The sequence below is a fragment of the Ceratotherium simum genome, chromosome 1 (assembly GCF_057802395.1).
Source record: "Ceratotherium simum simum isolate JZ-2026a chromosome 1, ASM5780239v1, whole genome shotgun sequence".
Taxonomy (NCBI): Eukaryota; Metazoa; Chordata; class Mammalia; order Perissodactyla; family Rhinocerotidae; genus Ceratotherium; species Ceratotherium simum.
The window spans coordinates 43,014,472-43,036,060 of record NC_141900.1 but is presented as its reverse complement, the minus strand read 5'-3'; the positions used below and the strand labels follow the sequence as shown (position 1 = coordinate 43,036,060).

The following is a 21,589-nucleotide window of genomic DNA, read 5'->3' as shown; positions in this document are numbered from 1 at the left end:
CAGAAGTGGAAACATAGCTTTCTTTCAGAATCGTGAACTGAAGTATTAGCTAATCGTAGACTTCATTGTATTTTACAGGGAAAATTATATTTTTACGGCAGAATTTACGAATTTAAGGACTCATGAAGATCTTTTTTTATGTCCTTTGCTAATGTTAAGCGTCTCCTGGATTTAGAAATTATGTTTATATGTCTGTCTGTCCTGCTCAGCCTGCACTGTCCAGTACTGTAGCAACTAACCACATGTGACCATTGAGCGCTCAATGTGGCTAGTCTCAATTGAGATGGACTGTAAGTGTAAAATACACAACAGATTTCAGACTTGGTACAAAAACACAGAAGCAAAATATATCATTAGTAATTTTTTTTTATTGATTACCTGTTGAAATAATATTTTAGATATATTGGGTTAAATAAAATATATTATTTTAAAAATTTTTACTGTTTCTTTTTACTTTTTAAACATAGCTATTAGATCATTTAAAATTACATGTGTAGCTCATAGTATATTTCTACCAGACAGAGCTGATCTAGACTATAAGTTCCTTGAGGCCAGGGACAGTTCCTGGCACATATTAATTAGATGCTCAATGCATGTTTGATAAATCAAACTGCTAAACTGAAATGAATGAATGGATGAGAATTATAATGATTTTTTGTCTGTGTGTGAGGAAGATCAGCCCTGAGCTAACATCCATGCCAATCTTCCTCTTTTTGCTGAGGAAGGTCGGCCCTGAGCTAACATCTATTGCCAATCCTCCTCCTTTTTTTTTCCCTTTTTCTCCCCAAAACCCCAGTAGATAGTTGTATGTCATAGTTGCACAACCTTCTAGTTGCTGTATGTGGGACACAGCCTCAGCATGGCCCGACAAGCGGTGCGTTGGTGCGCGCCCGGGATCCGAAGCCGGGCCGCCAGTAGCGGGGCATGCACACTTAACTGCTAAGCCACGGGGCCGGCCCTATAATGATTTTTTAAAATAGTGATTTTGACACTGTGAATTTAGAAAATGATAGAGCAAGATGAGATGGATTTTGTCAGGAAATCTTAAAACGTTTATTAATAGTCTCTGGTGTATGGGGCTAGAACATACATTAAAAGAGATGTGAACCATGGCTGCAGCTGCCCTCTCGTGAGACATTCCAATATGCCATGTGGAGTTGACCTGATTTTGCCACCCATGATTCCTTTACTCTAGTGCCATATAATCCAACAGTTTGTTCAAGAAAGACCCATTTCCAGAAAGGATTTTTCCTATGTGCCATTTACCTGTGGTACTCAGACTTTAATGTGTTTAAGAAGCACTTGCAAAGTCTGTTACAAATGCAGATTCCGAGACCCATTCCCAGAGGTTCTAGTTCAGTAGGTAAGGGATGGGGCCCAGGAATCTGCATGTTAACACTCCAGAAGATTCTAATGCAAGTGGCCTGTAAACAATACCTTCAGGAACACTGGCATATGGCATCATAATCTGGGAATAGCCTGTAAGTCCAGGTAGAAGGGATAATTTGCTCAGTGATTTTTATCTTTATACTACAAAGAACTTAAATTGTTAAATATTTTAATAATCAAAAATTAATCAAAAATTTGCAGCAAAGGAAATAGTGAGAAGGCAACCTAAAAAATGGGAGAAAAGGGGCTGGCCCGGTGGTGTAGCAGTTAAGTTTGCTCACTCTGCTTTGGTGGCCTGGGATTCACTGGTTTGGGTCCCAGGCGTGGACCTACACACCACTCATCAAGCCACGCCATGGCGGCATCCCGCATACAAGATAGAGGAAGATTGGCACAGACGTTAGCTCAGCAACAATATTCCTCAAGCAAAAAGAGGAAGATTGGCAACAGATGTTAGCTCAGGGCCAATCTTCCTCAAAAAAAGAAATGGGAGAAAATATTTGCAAACCATATTTCAGATAAGGGGTTAATACCTAGAATATATAAAGAACTCCTACAATGCAATAACAAACCAAAAAATACCCAATTAAAAAATAGGCAAAGGACTTGAATAGTCATTTCTCTAAAGAAGATAATACAAATGGCCAATAAGTGTATGAAAAGATGCTCAATATTACTAATGATCATGGAAATGCAAATTAAAACTACAGTGAGATACCACCTCACATTCACTAGTATGGCTGCTATGAAAAAAAGAAAAGAAGTGTTGGTGAGGATGAGGAGAAATTGGAACCCTTGAAGCACTGTTGGTGGGATTGTAAAATGGTGCAGGTGCTATGGAGAAAAGTACGGATGTTCCTCAAGAAATCAAAAATAGAACTACGATATGATCTAGCAATTCCACTTCTGAATATATATCCTAAAAAATTAAAAACAGGATCTCAAAGAGATATTTGCACACCCATGTTCATTGCAGCATTGTTCACAATAGCCAAGATGTGGAAGCAACGTAAATGTCCATCAATGGATGGATGGATAAAGAAAATGTGCTATATACATACAATGGAATATTATTCGGCCTTAAAAAAAAGAAAGAAAACCTGTCGTATGTTCAACATAGATGAACCTTGAGGACATTATGCTAAGTGAAATAAGCCAATCACAAAAATACAAATACTGCATGATTCCACTTATGTGAAGTATCTAAGCTAGTCAAACTCGTAGAAACAGAAAGTAAAATGGTGGTCGCCAGGGGCTGGGGGGAGGAGGAAACAGATAGTTGTTCAATGGTATAGAGTTTCAGTTTTGCAAGATGAAAAAGTTCTGGAGATCTATTGTATAATGGTGTACATATAGTTAACAATACTCAACTGTATACTTAAAAATTGTTGAGGATAAATTTTTGTGTTTGCTACTGCAATAAAAAAATTGATCAAAAATTATCAACTATTCTAGTAGTTCATGGTGAAATCAAACTCAAGGAAAGAGTGTAATAGTTTCATTTCCTTGAATAGTATGTTATTCTGAGAAAGTTTGTTGGAAGCTTTGAGCTAAATAAAGTAAATGTGTACCTTCAGTGAAGCTGTGTGGGCGGTGAGAGGAATGGAAGTTCGTGGCCTCTCCGTGATTTACTGCTAGTAGAGGGCAAAGCTTACTCGTCATGAATGTCATTTCCAAAGCAATTTGTCCAAAAACCTGGATGCCCTTGAGATGGAAGATGCTGATTACAGGGATGCTGCCATTTCAGAGGCAACCAGACACTCTAAGAAGATGTCCTCCTTCCGCTCTCCTGTCCCCGTACCTGAAGCCTGGAATTTCAACACCTCAATTTTGTTCCCTTATGACAATTTTTAAAAGCCTGGCAAACTCTAATCATTTTAGGGGTACTGGTTGCCAGGACCCTTTCTGAGGCAGAGGGAGAACAACGGGATTGATTTTGTGGAGGAGCAAGCAGCATTCATATACTGAGCATTCCCTCTGGCAGCCAGCAGTCTGTGTCTGGCCAGAGGCCTGTCGTTTAGGTAGCAAGCTCCCCGTTCTTTCCGGTAACTGGTACGCAAGTGTGGTTGGGTTGGTTGGCTCTGCCCCTGAGGTTGGCTAGCTTCCATGAGTGGGGCAAATGGAGTGAGGGACAAAGGTTTTAAGTTACTCTCATATTTACTAATGAGGTGAAAATACAATGCGAGGCTGGTGAAAACTGAAATAATCACATTTTCATCCTTTGTACCCTTCTTGGTATCTCATTCTAGCTTATCAACTCTTTTCTGTTTGTTTTTTGTTTTTGCAACATGCTGGTTCATATTTTTTAGAAATACTGATTATGAAATATTTATTTTTTGGCCAACTAAGGACTTTATTTCAAACAAAAATAAAAAATAAATTGAGAGCTATTTCCCTAGGTGTAGGGAAGGCATCAGAGCAAGGAATTCCCTGTGGCTAGGTGAGTACACTCATATACTGGAGGGATTGTGATAATTCCCTTCCTCGCCCTGGTGATGGGGAACCTCAACTAGTGCAGGGCCCTATGTCAGAGTGCACCTACCAAGGAGAACTCAGGCTAGGGGTCAGTCCCTGGGAGGTGACAGAGTCCAACAGTAGCATGGCCAAAGGCCAACCACAGGATCAAGTCCTAAGCACCAAGAACCTACTCTTTCCCCCCTCCTGGGACCCAAAACAGATAAGAGGAGAAGCCTCAACGAGTCTGAACCCCTACAGCTGGTCCCCCTCACCCCCAACAAACTCTACAGTTACCACATGATCCTTTGTATTTCTTGCCTTCCATTTCCCTTGAGTGCGGTTTCTTGTGCTAATCTACTCTGTATCTTTCCAATTTTAGTGTATGTGCTGCTGAAGTGAGCATGTTTATGAAACATTTCAAATCTGTAAAGAGGCATACAGATGCGTACTCACCACCTAGCTTAAGAAAGAGAACGCTATGAGTACAGGTGAAGTCCATGTATACCCCTCTCAGATAATATCCCCCACCCTGGCTGCAGTGGTAACTGCTGTCTGGAATCTAGTGTTCATCATTCCTAAGCGATTCTTTATACCTTTACTATATGATATTTGTATACTTTAGCAATACATAGCATTGCTTTGCATGTTATGGTCTCATAGTTTATGTAGTCTTCCACAACCTGCTTTTCTCATTCAACCTGCCTGTTTACTTTTTAAACTTCATCTGGGATATTTTTTCCAGGGTTACTTAAAATATTCTCAACACCAGTGTACAGTGTTACTGTGTAATAGTGTTTAGCCCCTAAAATACAACTAAAAATGGCTTAGATTGAGAAATTTTGTGTGTGTCAAATTAACATATAATTGTAATATAGTGTGTAACTGTTAAACATATTTGTTTTGTTTTAGGTTATAATATAACTTATCCTCTCATGCTTTTTCCCTGCTCCTTCTCCCCAAATCATCAACTATAGAAAAAGAAGCAGCCATGTCAGGACACAAATGGTGAGTAATTTGTTATCTTTTCTAAATTGGGAGAGGCTAACGAAAGAGGAAAGCACATAGTATATGCTCAAAAAATGTCTATTGAGTGAAAAAATCAAGAGTCACATTAGCAGTGAATAACTTGGTAGTTCCTGTCCAATATTGAGTATAGTCAAGTTCAAGATCCCTCTAAATGAAATATGGAAACCAAGGAACCAAAAACATTACAAGTTCTTATCTAATGTGTATTCCCCAAGAAATTCATTTACATAAGACTTTTCTCTTGAAAATCTAGTGTTGGCTTTTTTTACCACTGTTTTTTCAAATGTAATGAGTTAATACATTTTTTTATCACTATGTTATTTACAATTTCTAATAATGGAATTTTATGTAAGGCAGCTATAAAATAATGAATGAACACATACTCAGACTCATTAATTTACAGTCAAGGTTTCATGAACATTCAGGAACCGATCATGGTTAGACGTAGATGATGCTGAATAAAATGTCATAATCATATGGCAGTGTTAGCACTGTCATTTATGTGCCTATGACACATCTAAACAGCATGTTAAACCTCTTATAAATTCCAGATCTGCTTCACGCAGTGTTTCTGAACGTTTTTGAACCCATGACCCACCGAGTAAGCCGTTCTTGTCATATTTTACCTCCTTTAATTTGTATCATGAAAAAATGCGGTACATGTTTTCATATTTCAAACGTACAATTAATTTTGATAAGGAATATACTTTTTAACCCCTACTTTCTCAGTAGAGAAAGAATCAGGCCCAAGTCCTCTGTCATATCAAATGTCAAACTTGAAAAGAATTTTCACATGTCTTAAAATGTAATGGGTTTTAAAAGGTAATTAATAAATGGCTAAGGGACTTAGTTTCCCTGTGTATCCCCATTTGACAACCCTCTAAGAGTTGTCAGACTGTTATTTTAATTGTTCCATCTTGGCTCATTAAGACAGGTGGATGGCTGCATCCCGTGACCCTCATAATGGCTGTCATATCCTGGCAGCAGGCCTGGGGAAGTAGGCAGTCACCCACCTCAAAAGACTAGAGAGACCCAAGAAGTCCACCCTTCCCCAAAGTCTTTCTCCCACTTACTCTGCCCCTTTATTGCTGCTGCTAAATTGCAAGGGCTGCCAAGAACATTGCAATGAGCACTGGACTGGGATTTAGAGGCCTGGATTTTAATCCTGTGTGATTTGGGGCAAGATTCATAACCTTTTGAAACCTAAGATACCTCATTTGTTAAATGACGGAGGTGAAGGATGTTCGCTAGATCTCTAAGGTCCCCCCCTTTTATCAAAATGGAAATTTTTTTCTGTTAATCCATGACTTTTGACAAAAAAAAATATATAATACAAAGAAGAAGTCCACCCTATTCCCCACTCTTAAAAATTCCGTTCTCCTAATATAACCACAGTTTTGGAAGGTATATCCTTCCAGTCTTTTACTGCACCTATTATACAGAGAGATTATCTTTTACATAAAAGTTATATATATTTTCATCTTATTTTCTGTGATGTAAGCTCATAATAAAATTTTAAATAATGCAGAAACATGAAAGTCCTCCAAATCCTACTTCTCTCTCTAATGATAACCATTGCTAAGGAAGTCATCTGAAACCCTTTCTGACTTTTTAAGAATAGATGTGTCAATTGAAAATTGTAAATGTTATCTAGAAGGAGAGTATAAATCATCAAGTTTTGAGATACAGGTGTTTTGCTATAGTAGTGTAAAGCAACTGGTGTTTTACGACCCAGGTCTGACACATTTTGAGTGGCGATAGGATGGGATGGCAGAAGGTACATGTCTGCAGAGGGGAGAGGCTGGGGGTCCTGTGTGGGCCTTTGGAGCAGAAACTCTAGACAGGAGGAGGGTGTAGACAACATGGTGAGGGATGGAGCACCAACAGCAAACTTTCTATCAATATTTGAGGTATACTGGCCACTTTTACAGAATTCCATTTCGTTCTCAATTCATTTTTTTTCTAATTTCTTCTTTACATACTTTTTGATTTGATCTTCATTATGAAGCCACTCCTGAAGAATGGCTTTCTATCTGTATTTTAATTAAATTTAAAGTTTTAATATCAGAAATCTAACAGATTTTTTTAATTTTTATTTATTTTTTAAAATTTTATTCAACTGTGCTAAGACTAACATGAGATCTACCCTCCTAACAAATTTTTAAGTGTACAATACAGTATTGTTAACTATCAGTGCAATGTTGTACAGCAGAGCTCTAGAATTTGTTCATCTTTCATAATTGAAACTTTATGCCCGTTAAATAGCAATTTCCCATTTCCCCCTCACCCCATCCAGCCCCTGGTAACCACCATTCTACTCTCTGAGTCCGTGAGTTTGACTGTTCTAGGTACCTCTGTGACAGATTGTATGCGTGCTGTTTTTCAGCCCTTATCTCTACTTTTCTACCATCACTTCAGTGTTGGCCGTGATGCTGGAGTGGAGAGAACACGAGCGTCCAGCTTTATCTCTGACTCACTGGGGTGTGTGAGCCAGTCACCCTGCCTGGCTGGGCCTCCCTTTCTCCACTTCTAAAAGGGATGTGTCCAACCTGTTGATAATCTAAACTCTCTTCAAGGTTTAGTTTCTTGATTTCCTGCAAAAGTCGCTTAATTTCTTCACTAACTTTAAGATTTTGGAGTAAGTTAGAACTGATTAACATTTCTGGTATAATAGCCATATAAGAAAGTATATGTTTATGAATGCTGTTAATGTATAATATAATGTTTAGATAAATGTGTTCACACTAAAATATCTTAAACTTTATAAAAGTCCCTTTAAATGTTTTTAAAATAGCTCTTTAAATGTTTTTTAGCAGTTATCCCTGGGACTTACAGGATCGCTATGCACAAGATAAGTCAGTTGTAAATAAGATGCAGCAGAAGTATTGGGAGACGAAGCAGGCCTTTATTAAAGCCACTGGGAAGAAGGAAGATGAACACGTCGTTGCCTCTGACGCAGACCTGGATGCCAAGCTGGAGGTGAGTGCTGTATTGCTCTCAGTCCCAGCACAGTCACCTTGCTAGGGTCGTGGTCCTGCGGGGTACTCACCTGGCAAGCACAGGTGTGCTTTGTATTTGAAAACATGTTGCAAACACTAGTTCATGAGGAAAAGCTAGGATCAGATAAATTCAATCCCAGCATATTTTTTTAAAACCTGTAAATTCTCGTGTAACTGCCAGTGTGCCTCCATTAATTTGTTTTTCAAGCCCTTAGTTGGAATGCATGGCATGCGGTAAATTTGCAATAAATGTTTGTTGAAAAAAATTAATGCAGTCGAAGAGCCACCACTAGTGATATCAACACTAGACTCAGGCAAATGTTTACATCTTAAAGAATAAAAAAGGATGACAGCAAAAGGTCCTGGAAGGTAGAGTCTGATAAGCTTGGTATTGAGCCCTGGAAAATTCTAGAATGAATTAACTAAGCAGATATTTAGTTAGACTAGTTAATAATAGAGTAAGCTGAATTCATATCTGGTTGATCCTCAAATACTACTATAACTGGTAGAAGGCCCACTAACTCCCTGTCTTGCTGGACATTCTGCTAATAGTTTAGATTAAAATTTAAAAAGCATACTTATCACTTCTCTGAATGACAGGGCACTGAGAGGAATAATGTCACATGACCTGATAAGAATTCAAAATGACCTCTAAATTTAATACATAAGCTAAAGTTAATGGCTGAAGATTTAATGGAACTAAAATAAAAAAGCATAAGATTTCAAAAAGCTTTCCAAGAAGGGTGGCCAGGATGATGGAAACCTCGGTTACACTGGAAGAGAGAGGTTGAAGGGGAGAAATGTTAGTTGTTGGTTATATAGGACGGTCTGTCATGTGAAGAGGGATAATTCATTCTACGCATCTGAGGGTGGAACCAGACCCAGGGCCACTATTCATAGTACTCATCTCTCATGAAATTATCTCAAGTGTTCGTTTGTTTGCCTGCCCTCCCTCCACAAGGAGGTCAAATTCCATGTCAGCCTTATTCACCATTGTTTCCTCAGCCAGACACAGTGCACATTCAGTAAGTATTAATTGCATAAGTGTACATTTTAATGCAATTAAGATAAGTTCCCAACCCTTTCCCCTGTCATTGAAATTGTTCAAACAGAAGCTGGGTTTGACAGGAATGTTCTCACGGAGAAAAGTAGAACGAGGAGGCATCTATTCTGATCTTAGTATTCTAAATTCAGTTGAAATGATTATAAGTTGCATATGCTTTTCACATCTTAGAGCTTTATTTTTTTCTTCTTAACCTAGTAAATAAGAGCATTATTCAAAAAGGAATTTAATGTGTTAATTATTAGTACATTAAACACAATATAGTAATTTTATATTTATATTTAGGCTCTTGCAGCAGCATTTTTACTGAACCAACTGTACTTTAATCAAAATAGCTGCTATCCTAGGCACATAACCTCCAAAATACTGAACTGTGACTAATAATTTTATACGATAGTGGTTTCTGTTGCAGAAATGTTACTAGTGATGTTAATGTTGATAGAGAGAATGGATTCCATGAATATAACATATGTAAATGATGCGCAAACCATTTCGATGCGTTCTTACACTATTATCCATAAAAGGCTAGTTTATAAAACAAAACTTTTATTCTGCTGGCCCAGAAAGCTTGTGTGCCAAGCTATAATAATAGTCAGATTCTATTACAATCTGGTGGGAAGTTAATATACAAATGTTGCACTAAGTTTAAATATTTGTCAAAACTGCGTGTTAATGAAATCACTTTCTCAACAACAGCTCTTAAGTACAAGAACAGACAAAACTAAGCTGTGATGACAGAAGTCTTTCAGTGGGTGCCAGGGCAGAGTAGGCTCACTGGATGGTGGAAATGCTTCTTATCTTATTTTGGGTGTGGTTACAAGAGTGTGTACAATTGTCAAACTCACAGAATGGAACACTCCAGAGGTGTGCATTTTATTGCATTTAATTTATACCTCAGTTTTTAAAAAGTGAACAGTAACCACAAAACAGCTTCTGAACATACTGTTTGAACTTCCTTGCTCCTCTATTCAGAAATTACTACGTGTTGGTGGTTAGTGACCCAGAATACAGATATCAAGCATTTATTAAGGAATAAATTTAGACTACTGATTTTCTGTTTTGTTTTATGGTAAAGGATCTTTTTTTTTCTTTTCTTTTCTAAACAGGTAGAAGATGCAGTGTAATAAAATGAGATTTAATAAAATTTATATTCTTCATGACCAAGTTTTATCATATTAAGCCTTCCTGGGAATGGTTTTAAATCTTTTAAGTATATATGCATGCATCCATTATTATCAGATAATTTGGTCATATTTATTATGAGGCAGATCATCTATTTTGACTCATAGTGAAGTGCTTTCTAATACCAGGACATAATTGCTACATCACCATGGCCAGTAGCCAGGAGAGAGAGGCAAAGCCTTGCTCTGCCTCATTGCATGGCTCTTCAGAGGCAGAATGTTTGTCTCCCGGGTTTTCTGATTGATTCCGTCCCTGGTCTCTGAGTTGGTGGACAGGGGGTGGAGAAAGGGTGAAGTATCTGTTTTATCTTGAGCTGCCTCGGTTTCTGAAGCAAAGACCAGGACCACCATGAGTTAAAATCTAGTTAGATTCTTCTCAGTACAGCCCACCTGCTTTTCCCTTAATTTCCTCTGTTATGGCCATAGCATGGCATTAGGTTACTTCTCTGTATATTTTATGAAATCATTGGGAAAATCAGGAGTAAGAGCTAAACTCATCTTAGCAGATGTCTTCTGAATACACAGTACATTCAGCTGATTGTTTTTTGTTGGCTTTTTATAGAGTTGTTTAAGCATGCCGTAAAATACATTAGGATCACAAAATAAGTTAATGTCGTGTTTTAAATATGATGCTTAATGGACAGATCCTCCATTAAAAAAACAGACATCAAGTGGTGAAAGAAAGAAATTAGATTATGAATGAATATTGGGTCTCTGGTTTACCAAGTCCTCTAATTGGGCCCTTCACTTAGGATTTCTGTTTTTCAACTATTATTTCAAGAGTCTGGAGGAAATCATTGTCCTGTAGATCTTAATTTAGATCTCAGAGATGATGGATACCAATAAGTACAGACTAATAGGAACACATTTAAAGGCTTTGGTCACAGTTTCTGTCCAGGACACCACGTAACACCAAGCACATCTGGCACGTGATCTTGTTTTTAGTGGGCAAATCACACACTGTGGTTATGTTCAATGTAATAATTTTTTATTTCTCTGCTGTCTGTTTTATTTAGCATTTTGTTTGTATTTTTATTATAGCTGTTTCACTCGATTCAGAGAACCTGTTTGGACTTGTCTAAAGCAATTGTACTCTATCAAAAGAGAATATGTTGTAAGTATGCCATAAGTATGAATATTGATCAGATAGTAAGAAATAGGATATTTTGCCTTAGCATATCATTTTATATGTTTAGGAAGTAAGACAAGGAAACTATTTAGGAGTGTCTGTCTTTGCTCTTTATTTGGTGGGGAGGAGGGTCTCTAATAATTTTATCAGAAATCCTTTACATAGGCTGTTTATCTTTCAGTGCAAGTACCGTAAGAGAATTTTGTATTGGGTCTCCCATGGATAACTACATGCCATTTGTTTTCCTAATTATAAAGAAGTTTTCTCAGTTTTATATCTTGGGATTTTTAAATTTGGGGTTGTTTTTATTTGATTATCCTGGCTCTCTTATATCCAGTTTTATTCATTTTAAAATGACTAAATGGAGAGAGAGAGGGCGCATACAGTTAATTCGTTGACTGTATTTTGTTGACAGTGCTTCTTCATGAACATTTTTTATGTTGGATATTGGGTTATTAGGGAACAAGATTTTCCTATGGCCATCCTGTTTAAAATCATTACCAACAAAGTTATCCTTGAAATGCTAAATATTAAGTTGTATGTTAGTATGTTTTTAAGTTTCCATTTGTAGGTGATTTAATAGTACAATATTATATCTGAGACTAAAATATGGGAAGTTTTTCTGTTTCCAACTGCTGCCAAACTCCTTTCCAGTAATCACAAATGAACAACTGGTAATTTTCCTTCATTAGTAATCTATTAGTAAGACTATTTGGGGGAAGTACAAAATCCTGGGACTCAGAGGCAGAATTTTATAAATTATTTATGTTACCATTTACTAAGTGTTTGAGCTAAGACTTCACTGGGGGTGTAACTCTATAGTCTGGAGTTATGAGAAATCAAGACACATGACATAACATCCCCCACCATTTCTCTGTCACACATCCAGCCAGTCTCAAATGCTGGTCCATTTTGTCATCTAGTTAGCTTTCAGATTCTCTTTCCTCTCTCCATCTTCACTGCCACTACCTTAGTTCAGGCTACCGCCATCACTTTCTTACTTGATTTGCTGCATCAGCTTCCTAACTGATGTCCCTGCCTCCACTTTTGCCTCCTGCAGCCCAACTGCAATCACAGAGCAATCAAGGAACTCTCCCAGAGCTCCCAATGGTCAAAGCTGGGACAATTTGAGCAATAAAATAAATAATGATAGTATTGGATTATAACCCATAAAGTAAAATAAATATCCACTTCGTCTGTATGGAAACAAACAAACAGACGAGGGAGAAGAGAACGCTCTTCCTTATAAAATACTTCCAGTTAATAAATACAGAAAGAATGAGGGAATCATAAAATCACCATTAGCAAACAAACACCACAGTAAGAATTGTGGCAGTCAAGATTCACTAAAAGATGTTACAATTAGCGAAAGTTTGAGGAGAAACTGAATATTTGTATAGTCTTATGTATTCCACCCAAGATTTTTAATAATTACAAAAGGAAAAATCATAATTTCACAGTGGACACACCTGAACCGAGTGGTCGAGGTCAACACCACCGGTGATAATGCGTGTTGACATCACAGAGCCCCAATACCATGCACTAAGAAGGGTGCTCCACCTCTGTGGTTACCTTCCCAAAACTCTGTAACCCCAGTCTATTTGTGAGAAATCAGACAAACCCAAACTGAGGGACATTTTACAAAATACCTGACCAGTACTCGTAAAGGGTGTCAAGGTCATGAAAGACAAGAAAGACTGAGGACAGTCTGTGACAGCACAGACTGAAGGAGACTAAGGAGACTTGACAACTCAATGCACTGTGGGTTCCTGGAACAGAAAAAGGACGTAGTGGGAAAACTAGTAAAATTCAAATAAGGTTGTGGTTTAGTTAATAGTTTGGTACCAATGTTAATTTCCTGGTTTTGATAAGTGTTATGTAAGATGCTAACATTAGGGGAAGCTGAACAAGGGTATGCAGAAACTCTGTATTCTATTTGCAATTTTTCTAGAAGCCTAAAATTGTTTCAAAATAAAAAGTTAAAAAAAAATGTACATTGGATCATATTGTTCCTCTGCTGAAAAGCCTTCAATAGCACTTAAAGTAAGAGCCGCACTTCCATACCATGGCTTATAAACTCCTGCATGATCTGGCCCAGCTCACCTCTCCAGCCACTTTTGCCCTTACCCACCATGCTACCTGAGGCCTCTTGTACTCACTGTTTCCTCTATCTGGAATGTCCCTGCCCTAATCATCCAAGAGTGGCCCCTTCTTGTCATTCAGAGCTCAGCTTAATGGTCACCTGCTCAGAGATGCCTTCCCTGACCGCTTAGCCCAGAGCTGCTACTAACCACTATCTCTTGCTCCCCCCTCTTATTGCTCTATCTGGTATTTTTCTTTTTGTGTTTTGAGTTTTTGATTACATATTTTTTATTTTCTATCTCCTGTGCTTGAACATAAGCTCCGTTAGAGCAGGGACGTCGTGTGTCTTGTCCATCTCTGTATTCCCAGTGGCCAGAACAGCACCGAGTACGTATTAGATCATCCATAAATCTGTGCTAAGTGAATTAATGCTGCCAAGCTAATTGTTTTATAGTTTTTTAGTTGCCTTTTTAGGGCACATCTGAAAATCTAATCAGTGATTAAATATGAATAGGTCTTTATTTGTCTCTGAATTCTTAAGTTCCAGTTAAGTGAAACCTTAACTTTTGATACCTGTGTTGCATCTGGATTTTAAACTCCTATAAATTAATTTCAGTATTTGAATCTTAAAATTAAGGAATGACCATCTCTTCTTGGAAAATGACGGTCACCACTGAGTAATGCAGCTTGGAGCCCGATGCAGCTCAGACTTTTTCCACCACCCTCTGAGCAGCACTGCCAATTAGTCAGAGTCCAGCTCTTAAAATGAAACCTGTTTACCACCCTAAGTTTAATCCTCAAGTCCATAAAGTAACCAAAAATGATTTTTCGAGTGCTTCAACTTGAATAAACTAGGTTTATTTAGGAAAGAGTACATTTCATCAACCATGTAATCATTCAGGTACCATGAAGTGGTTTCTTCCTAGCCTTAAGCTAAATATGTTCATTTGTATGTGACTTGAGGCTTCAAGGTAAAAAAAGGTGATAGTAGCCTCATGCTATTATAAATAAAAATGTGAAATTGCTCTCCATAGGGAAGGATTCATTGTGGAATTGAGTGAGTTCCATTTTAGTAAGGAAAAGGAGAAGGAATGGAAGGTATTAAAAAACAACAAGATTGCTTATAATTATAGGAAGTTTTTTAATGCTATGTAGAACCATAGCATAAATATCAAATAAACATTTAAAGTGAAATAAAGTATATGGGGATAAAAAGGCAAAAATTATAGTTAATTCAATTTCACAAGCATTTAATTAGTGCCCTGAATATGACTTTATGCTCAGCCTTGGGAATACATAGTTTGGATGAGGTTCCTGTCCTGAGAAAGCTCAGAGTCTTGTGGGAAAGAGACACACACACCCCCCACCCCGCCCCCGCCACGAACACTGTAATACCAGGTGTGGAGAGGGCCCTGCTGTGAGAGAAATAGGGATCAACTACTTCACAGGGGAAGTTGCCTTTGAGCTGGGCTTTGACCAATGAACTTGGTTTTGAGAGACAGAAGAGGAAGGAGAGTAGTCATTTATCTCAGGAAGAATGATTTCTAAAAGCCTCTTCTCCACTGGAATGTTTAGCATGAACTAGAGTCACAAATTAATAAGGAAGCAGTAGCAGATTCAACCTTCACCTTTGGATTTGTGGTTGCTGGCTAACGTTCTACAGCTGTTGTTGGAGAGGTTGTATCAGGAATGGGGTGCATTCTGAAAGAAGTCTAGATTGTTCACGAAAGTGGACAAGAATCCTGGTAGCATTTAAAAAGCACTTTTAGAGACACTGATGTGTAAATGCATCAATACAGAAATGTGAAATAGGAGTAGTGTTCAAAGTAGGTCCATAGTAAATGCTGTGTTTAGAGAAAAAACGTTCTAGGAAGCTCAGTGTCACTCCTTGCTCAGCTGTTGGTGAATGTGTATTCAGGACCAGTGGCTGCATAACAGCACACTGTTCCATTGTGTGGACGCACTGTATTTGATTAAATCAGTCCCCAGTATAGGGAAAGAGAGAGTTTTGCTATTTTAAATAATGATGCATGATTATCTTTGTATATACATCTTTGTTCCCATTTTACTACTTCCTTAGGATGTACTCCTAACAGAAGTGCAATGTCAAAAGATACATACAGTTCTATGACTTTTTATATTTACTGCCACATCAGTTGATAGAAAGCTCATACCAGTCACTCTCACCAATAGTGCCATCTGAGGTTGTCTTTAAAAATAAGGCCAAATATATAAATATCAAATATATATAAACATCAAATCATTGTGTTGTACACCTGAAACTAATATAATGTTCTAGTCACTTATACCTCACTTGAAAAAAAATGGCCAAGATTAGGCGTAACCAATTCAGATTTGGTTCCAGTTCTGCATTTTAAGAATCCACCAAGTCATCAACCTGATTACCTACCCATCCTTAATCCCCATCCCCACCTCCAACCAAAACCCTATGTCGTGGATAAGGTGTTTGAATTTCTTTACAGTCAAGTAGAATGTGACTCAGAAAGCAGAGATCAAAAAGTCAGCAAGAGAGAGAAATAGGAGGAAACCGGCCCTGTGTTATAGGCATCCACAAAAGATTCCCAGTCGTACTTGACAAACTCAACTTTTTTATTTCAGCTCGAAGCAGCACATTATCGGCTCGCTTTTCAGTACGGAGGTCAGTTTCTGGTTCTGATTACAGGTCACCAAACGCACTGACAGATGTACTCAAGTGAATTTGATCTCTCGTTTTGTAAATGAAAGAACAGCGTGCGAGTTAAATGCGGTGAGGGAGGGCTTACCTTGTAGCCTGCCACTTGGATATAATTTCATCTCGTCTTTGCCTCTGGAAGAGAGAGGACCTTGTGATTTGTCTCTCTCCTTCTCTCTGTAATAAAAACGCTCATTGTTCATGGCTCGTTTTGGTCTTTTCTTCACCAGTCTTGTCTCAAGAAGAAAACGAACTGGGAAAATTTCTCCGATCCCAAGGCTTCCAAGATAAAACCAGAGCAGGAAAAATGATGCAGGCAACAGGAAAGGCCCTCTGCTTTTCTTCCCAGCAAAGGTGTGTGCCCTCCTCACTGGGGCTCTACTTGGGGGATCTGCCAAGAATCTGGGACCCGATCACTCACAAAGGAGGGTTTCCCCATGTTTTTAGAAGGCTCTTGCCTGAGACTGAGGAGGTGCTCTGTTCTCAGTGGTTAGTCTGTTTGTAGTGAACTCTCTAATTAAGATAACGTGTGATTTTTTTTACTCCCTGTTAATTAAAAAAATTTTTTTTCATATTTCTTCTGGTCTGTAGGGGGCATTTTATATGTCAATCACTGTTAGTGCTGTCCTAGGCTTATATTTGAGCTTCAGCGTTGCTCATAGTCTGGTCCCCCTCCAGCAGCTGATTAAAGCAGAGTTAAAGCTGATTCAAGCAGGAGGGGACCAACCGTGTCAGTTTTTCAGTGGTCCCCCTCCTGGGCATTTTGGTTCTTCCTAATGAGGTTTGGACCCAGACTTGGTGGGCAATGTGAACTTTCAGAGTGGAATGAAACCCTGTCCAATAGTTCTCTACCACAGTTTTCCAAGAAAAGTGTTTCTTCTATCTTGAATTGTATCTTTTATTTATAACTGTTTCTCCTTGTAAAAATACATACAACTCATTCTCAACAAATTTAAAAACAGAGACAAACCAAAAGGAGAGAATTAAAAAACTATTAAAAGTTTACTAATAGAGATGACCCACTCTGAACCCTTTGATACTTGCTATGCATACGTACTTTCCCTAGCCTTGCAAGGATCATTGGTTCTTGATAAATCTTTTATAAGTTCTCATATGTTAAACATATAATTATCACTAATTTCAGTGGGAAAAGATTCTTATACATGCCTGTATGCCAAAATTAGCATCCATTTTTGGGAAACAAAGCCAAATCCCTGGACACAGTCACTACAAGAGTTACCGTTACCAATCACATAATTATTTTGTAATATGGCTATTCATTCATACCCCTTCATAGTTGTGTACCAAATTATTTCACAAAGCATATGATACCTTAAGGTTGTATAATCTAACCTTTGGATACAGACAAAAACAGTAAAATAAATCAACCCAAACAATGCAAATGATATTTGAAAGTATCACTACTATAAACCAGCAAACTGCCCTATAGCCATCATTTAATGCAGCTTGGACAACTTTGCAATTTGGAAGATGGCCTCCTGCAAGATGGCTCTGGTTTCATGGCCCTCAGTGGCTCACCAGGCACACGAAATCCAAACCGGTCCTCCTAGACGTGGAGAAAGTAGCAGGAGGACATAAAACTCACACGAGGTTGAATTCTCAAACCTTTAATGGACGTGATGTGGGATATGCCAGAATATATTTTTACTGTAAAACAGCATCATACCATACAATTTTTGTATAGTATTGCATAGTGATTATTTCACAAATTGATTTTTTTGATCAAATAACCCTAACACATGTCCATATGTACATTTTTAAAAACATAAAATTTTTTTTATGTTTTTCCATACATATTATTCAGTTATCTGGGCATGCCATGATACATTAACCCAGCCCTCTGTCCAGTACTTGGGTCACTTCCACCTGTTCCTACTAAGGGATAAATGCCTTTGGAGTAGACTTTTAGGCACTTGATTAACTATTCCCATTGGGTAGATTTTCATGAATGAAAACGGGGGCCAGTCTTTCACTGACGCTTGATGTGTCTGGTTATTGAATTTTTCCTTGTTCTGGACTCAGTCCCTGGTAGCACAAGTAAACAGGTTTTCACCTTTATGATTTTATATGAAGCAAGTTACAGAAAAAAAAAATGAAGTGATTTTATATGCCTTTTTCTTTTTTTCAAGATCTTGACATCTATCATCATGTCATTAAATCTTCAAAGGTTTCTGTCCAACTTCACAACAAAGAAATGGAGAATATTTTATTCACAAGACTCTTTTTCAGCCAGTTTAGGAAAATTGGCAAAATCCAAGGGAAGAGAAAAAGGAGTCCAGAGATAAACAGGGTTCTTAGGGGGACAGCCGAGGACTCTCTCTCTCTTTAAATAGAAGTCTTCGATTTTATAAAACCTTCACACTAGCATTTGTTTTACTGACTTACTTGGTAGTCATTGCTACAACTGCTCATTCAATTTGATGAAAAGTGAGTATTAAATTTAAACCAATGGTGATAAAACACAAGCTTACTTTATGGCACAACAATATGTCTTTGAAAACAACCTGCAACGCCTAGGTAGGATTATGTGAGCAAGCTATTTTTAGAGAAGTGCTGAATATTTAAAAACAATGCTTTACGGACAAGAGGAAAACTAGAGAGAGTAGTGAAAGGGATTTTGTTTCTTAAGCAGTCGATTGCCCCATCTCTAATCTTATAGTGTTATACACATGTGAGGCATTGCAGGCATTGATGGGACTGAGAGCTGACTTCAGCCACCAGCACCACTGTTCCCTCCAGCTCAGTCAGATTGCATTTAAATTGAAATGTAAATACTCATCTTACTTTTATTCTTTGAACCTATGCTTTGCAACTTCATGGAGACAACTGTATTTTAAGAGTGTAATTTATCTGACATGACTCATTTTGGGGAGGAAGATGGAAGAAGCAGTATTTTTTGCCCCTCCCCACATAAATATTTTATTCCAAGTTTGATATGCCTCAAACATTTTTCTGCTGCATAAATGATGATATATTATGGCCAATATTATAATTATTTTACACACACTTCATTATATAATGTATATCCATTTCTGGTGTAATATCCTTAAGTTTTGTTTTTTTATGAGTGTCAAATCACATAACCTCTCTGGAAGTGCATAACACAGTAGGCCCTCAGTAAATGTACTTCTCCCCCTTCCTAGACCATTTAAAGATGTTTCTATTCGTGCTTTATTCTCTGTGACTGTTCAAGCAAGCAGCAGATGCCCTGACATTTGGAGAGTCATCCAAAATGGCCTCGCCAGGGAGACCCTCATCATACACACATTCATCCCTCCTCAAAGACCAGGCTTCAGAGGTGTACAAGGCAGAGAGTGGCCAAGAGTAGGCATGGGAAATGGTTATGCCTTGACCTTCCTCCTCTAACGCTGGATTGGTTTTAGCTTCAAATGAGCAGTCTTTGCCCAGGCAGGAGACCACCCCCAAGAATACTGATAGAGATACTTCCCGATGGTACAGTCAGGTAACAGTAATCTAAGGGCAGTCATCTCTGGTTGACTCATCAGTTCACATACATTTCAATTATAATTCATCAACTATTTCCGCAGCATTGTCTGTATTCCACACACTGTTCTAGGCTCATGCGTTTACAGATTGGTAAACTGTCAAGGATTCAAATTGCTGGCCTGCTTAGTTTCAAGATTGTGGCTTTATCCTCTTGTCTAGGTTGGCTCTGCGAAATCCTTTGTGTCGCTTTCACCAAGAAGTGGAGACATTTCGGCATCGGGCCATCTCGGACACGTGGCTGACGGTGAACCGCATGGAGCAATGCAGGACTGAATACAGAGGAGCATTACTCTGGATGAAGGACGTGTCACAGGAGCTTGATCCAGACCTCTACAAGCAAATGGAGAAGTTCAGGAAGGTAGGAGGTTGTGTGAGGGTTACCAAAAGGGGTACCTACTGGAAGGTAATGAGATGTGATTTGAATCCCTCTAGTGAAGAAGACATAACTCAAAAGCACCCAGGATGCAATTAATCATCACTGGTGTCTTTTTATGTGACAGAATACCAATTAATGTGATATATAATTCTCTAAGGATAAGACAGAAGAGACAGCTGGAAACTGCTGGGATTTAGTAACTGGTTCTAATTGAAGTCAAATTTTCATATAATGTGCACTTTTTATAAGGTTGTCACTTGTAAATGCTTTTTCATGCATAACTAAAAATCAAGATTAGATCAAATGAAACTGGAAGGTGAGAACAGACTTTTGGGGAAATCTTTTTTAATTGCTAATGAATATTAAAATTAATAGAATAATAATGCTCCTTTGTTTTGTGAAGTAGTTCAGAAGCAGTGGTATTTAGTTGTAAGGATCAAATAATGTGGCATTGACTCCATCTGCAGTACACCTCTTCAGAAATTTGTCTGAGGAAAATAGCTGAGGAGTTGAGTATGCTCTTAAATTTCCATGAAATAACTGGTGAGCAGCAGAGGAACAATGTTCCATTGGTTTTTTATTTATCTTGTGTCAATTCAGCTGTCTGGAGATTTTGTCATACAAGGGTACATCTCGCCACTAGGTGGCAGTCATTCACTGAGTATTTATGAAATGCAGCAAGATTTTTGCTGTATACAATCTTGGTAGTTCTTTGTTTGGTTGACTTGGATGTATTTCAGGGTGTGAAAGAAAAAAAAATCAAGCAATGTTAGGTTTGACATAATATTGTGTCAACTGTCTTGCTCATTTCAAATGATCCATTTATAATTAGTGATATTGCTTGAAATCCCAGGATTTCTTTGTAAGTACATCATTGCAGAGCTGTGAATGGGAAGCTGTGAATGGTGTACAAGAGGTTAGATGTGTGGGGTGTGTGGGATGGACGTAAGGAGGGACCTTCTGTTGCTTGACCTAGGTATTAGATTGATAGAAATTCTTTTAAAAGTCCCTCCCTATGAAGGTCCATTTTATTTCTGATGATAGATGTCCTTAATGTGTTAGCAACATCTAAGTTCTCAGTAAGGCCAGTTTCTGAGATAATGGAAAATCAGAAGTAAAAAGTCCCTTAAAGACGATTGAGTGAAATTCACTCCTTCTATAACATCAAGACCTCAAACTAGTGAATAAAACTTTTCAAGGGTTGATAGCTAGGTGTTGGTGAGCCCAGGCTGCATTTGAAGTTACCTGACTTTCTAATCAGGCCAGTAATTTGGTTTGTCTTTGGCACTTTTTTTGGGGGTTGGAGGAAGATGGAGTGGAGAGGTTAAAAAAGAAAAAGAAAAAAAAGAAAAATCAACATTATTTGCAGAGCATAGTGCCAGTCACTTTATATCTACTACCTTCTTTAACCCTTACAATAACCAAGACATAGATTTTATGTTATAGATGAAGCAAATGATACATACCTATGTTAAGTAAGTAGCCCAAAGTCAGACGGGGCAATGAAAATCAGAATCCTAGAAAATATGCATAATTTTTTTCCCCAAGAGAAAAAAAGAAACTTGAAGAACATACCTAAAATTGAGAAAGGCATTTTCATAGTGATACCTCTCCTGTGGTTTATTCATTCAACAAACATTTATTGAGCACCTTCTCTGTGCCAGGTA

General features: G+C 38.0%; 1 protein-coding gene across 15 annotated transcripts in view; it reads left to right on the top strand.

Annotated features, from left to right (window-relative positions):
• ICA1 (islet cell autoantigen 1) overlaps positions 1-21,589 on the top strand; it is a 140,648-nt gene that overhangs the window by 15,534 nt on the left and 103,525 nt on the right. For 3 of the 15 annotated variants that reach the window (XM_087425147.1, XM_087424672.1, XM_087425080.1), the window contains exons 1-6: positions 4,273-4,334; positions 4,821-4,851; positions 7,686-7,851; positions 11,157-11,229; positions 16,249-16,372; positions 19,706-19,904. In XM_087425147.1, the coding sequence (XP_087281273.1) occupies positions 4,325-4,334; positions 4,821-4,851; positions 7,686-7,851; positions 11,157-11,229; positions 16,249-16,372; positions 19,706-19,904 (603 nt within the window). In that variant the 5' untranslated portion in view covers positions 4,273-4,324. Of the gene's footprint in view, positions 1-4,225; positions 4,335-4,755; positions 4,852-7,685; positions 7,852-11,156; positions 11,230-16,248; positions 16,373-19,705; positions 19,905-21,589 lie in introns of those variants that run through there. The other 12 variants (XM_087425208.1, XM_087425244.1, XM_014788205.2 and 9 more) reach the window with 10 other exon arrangements.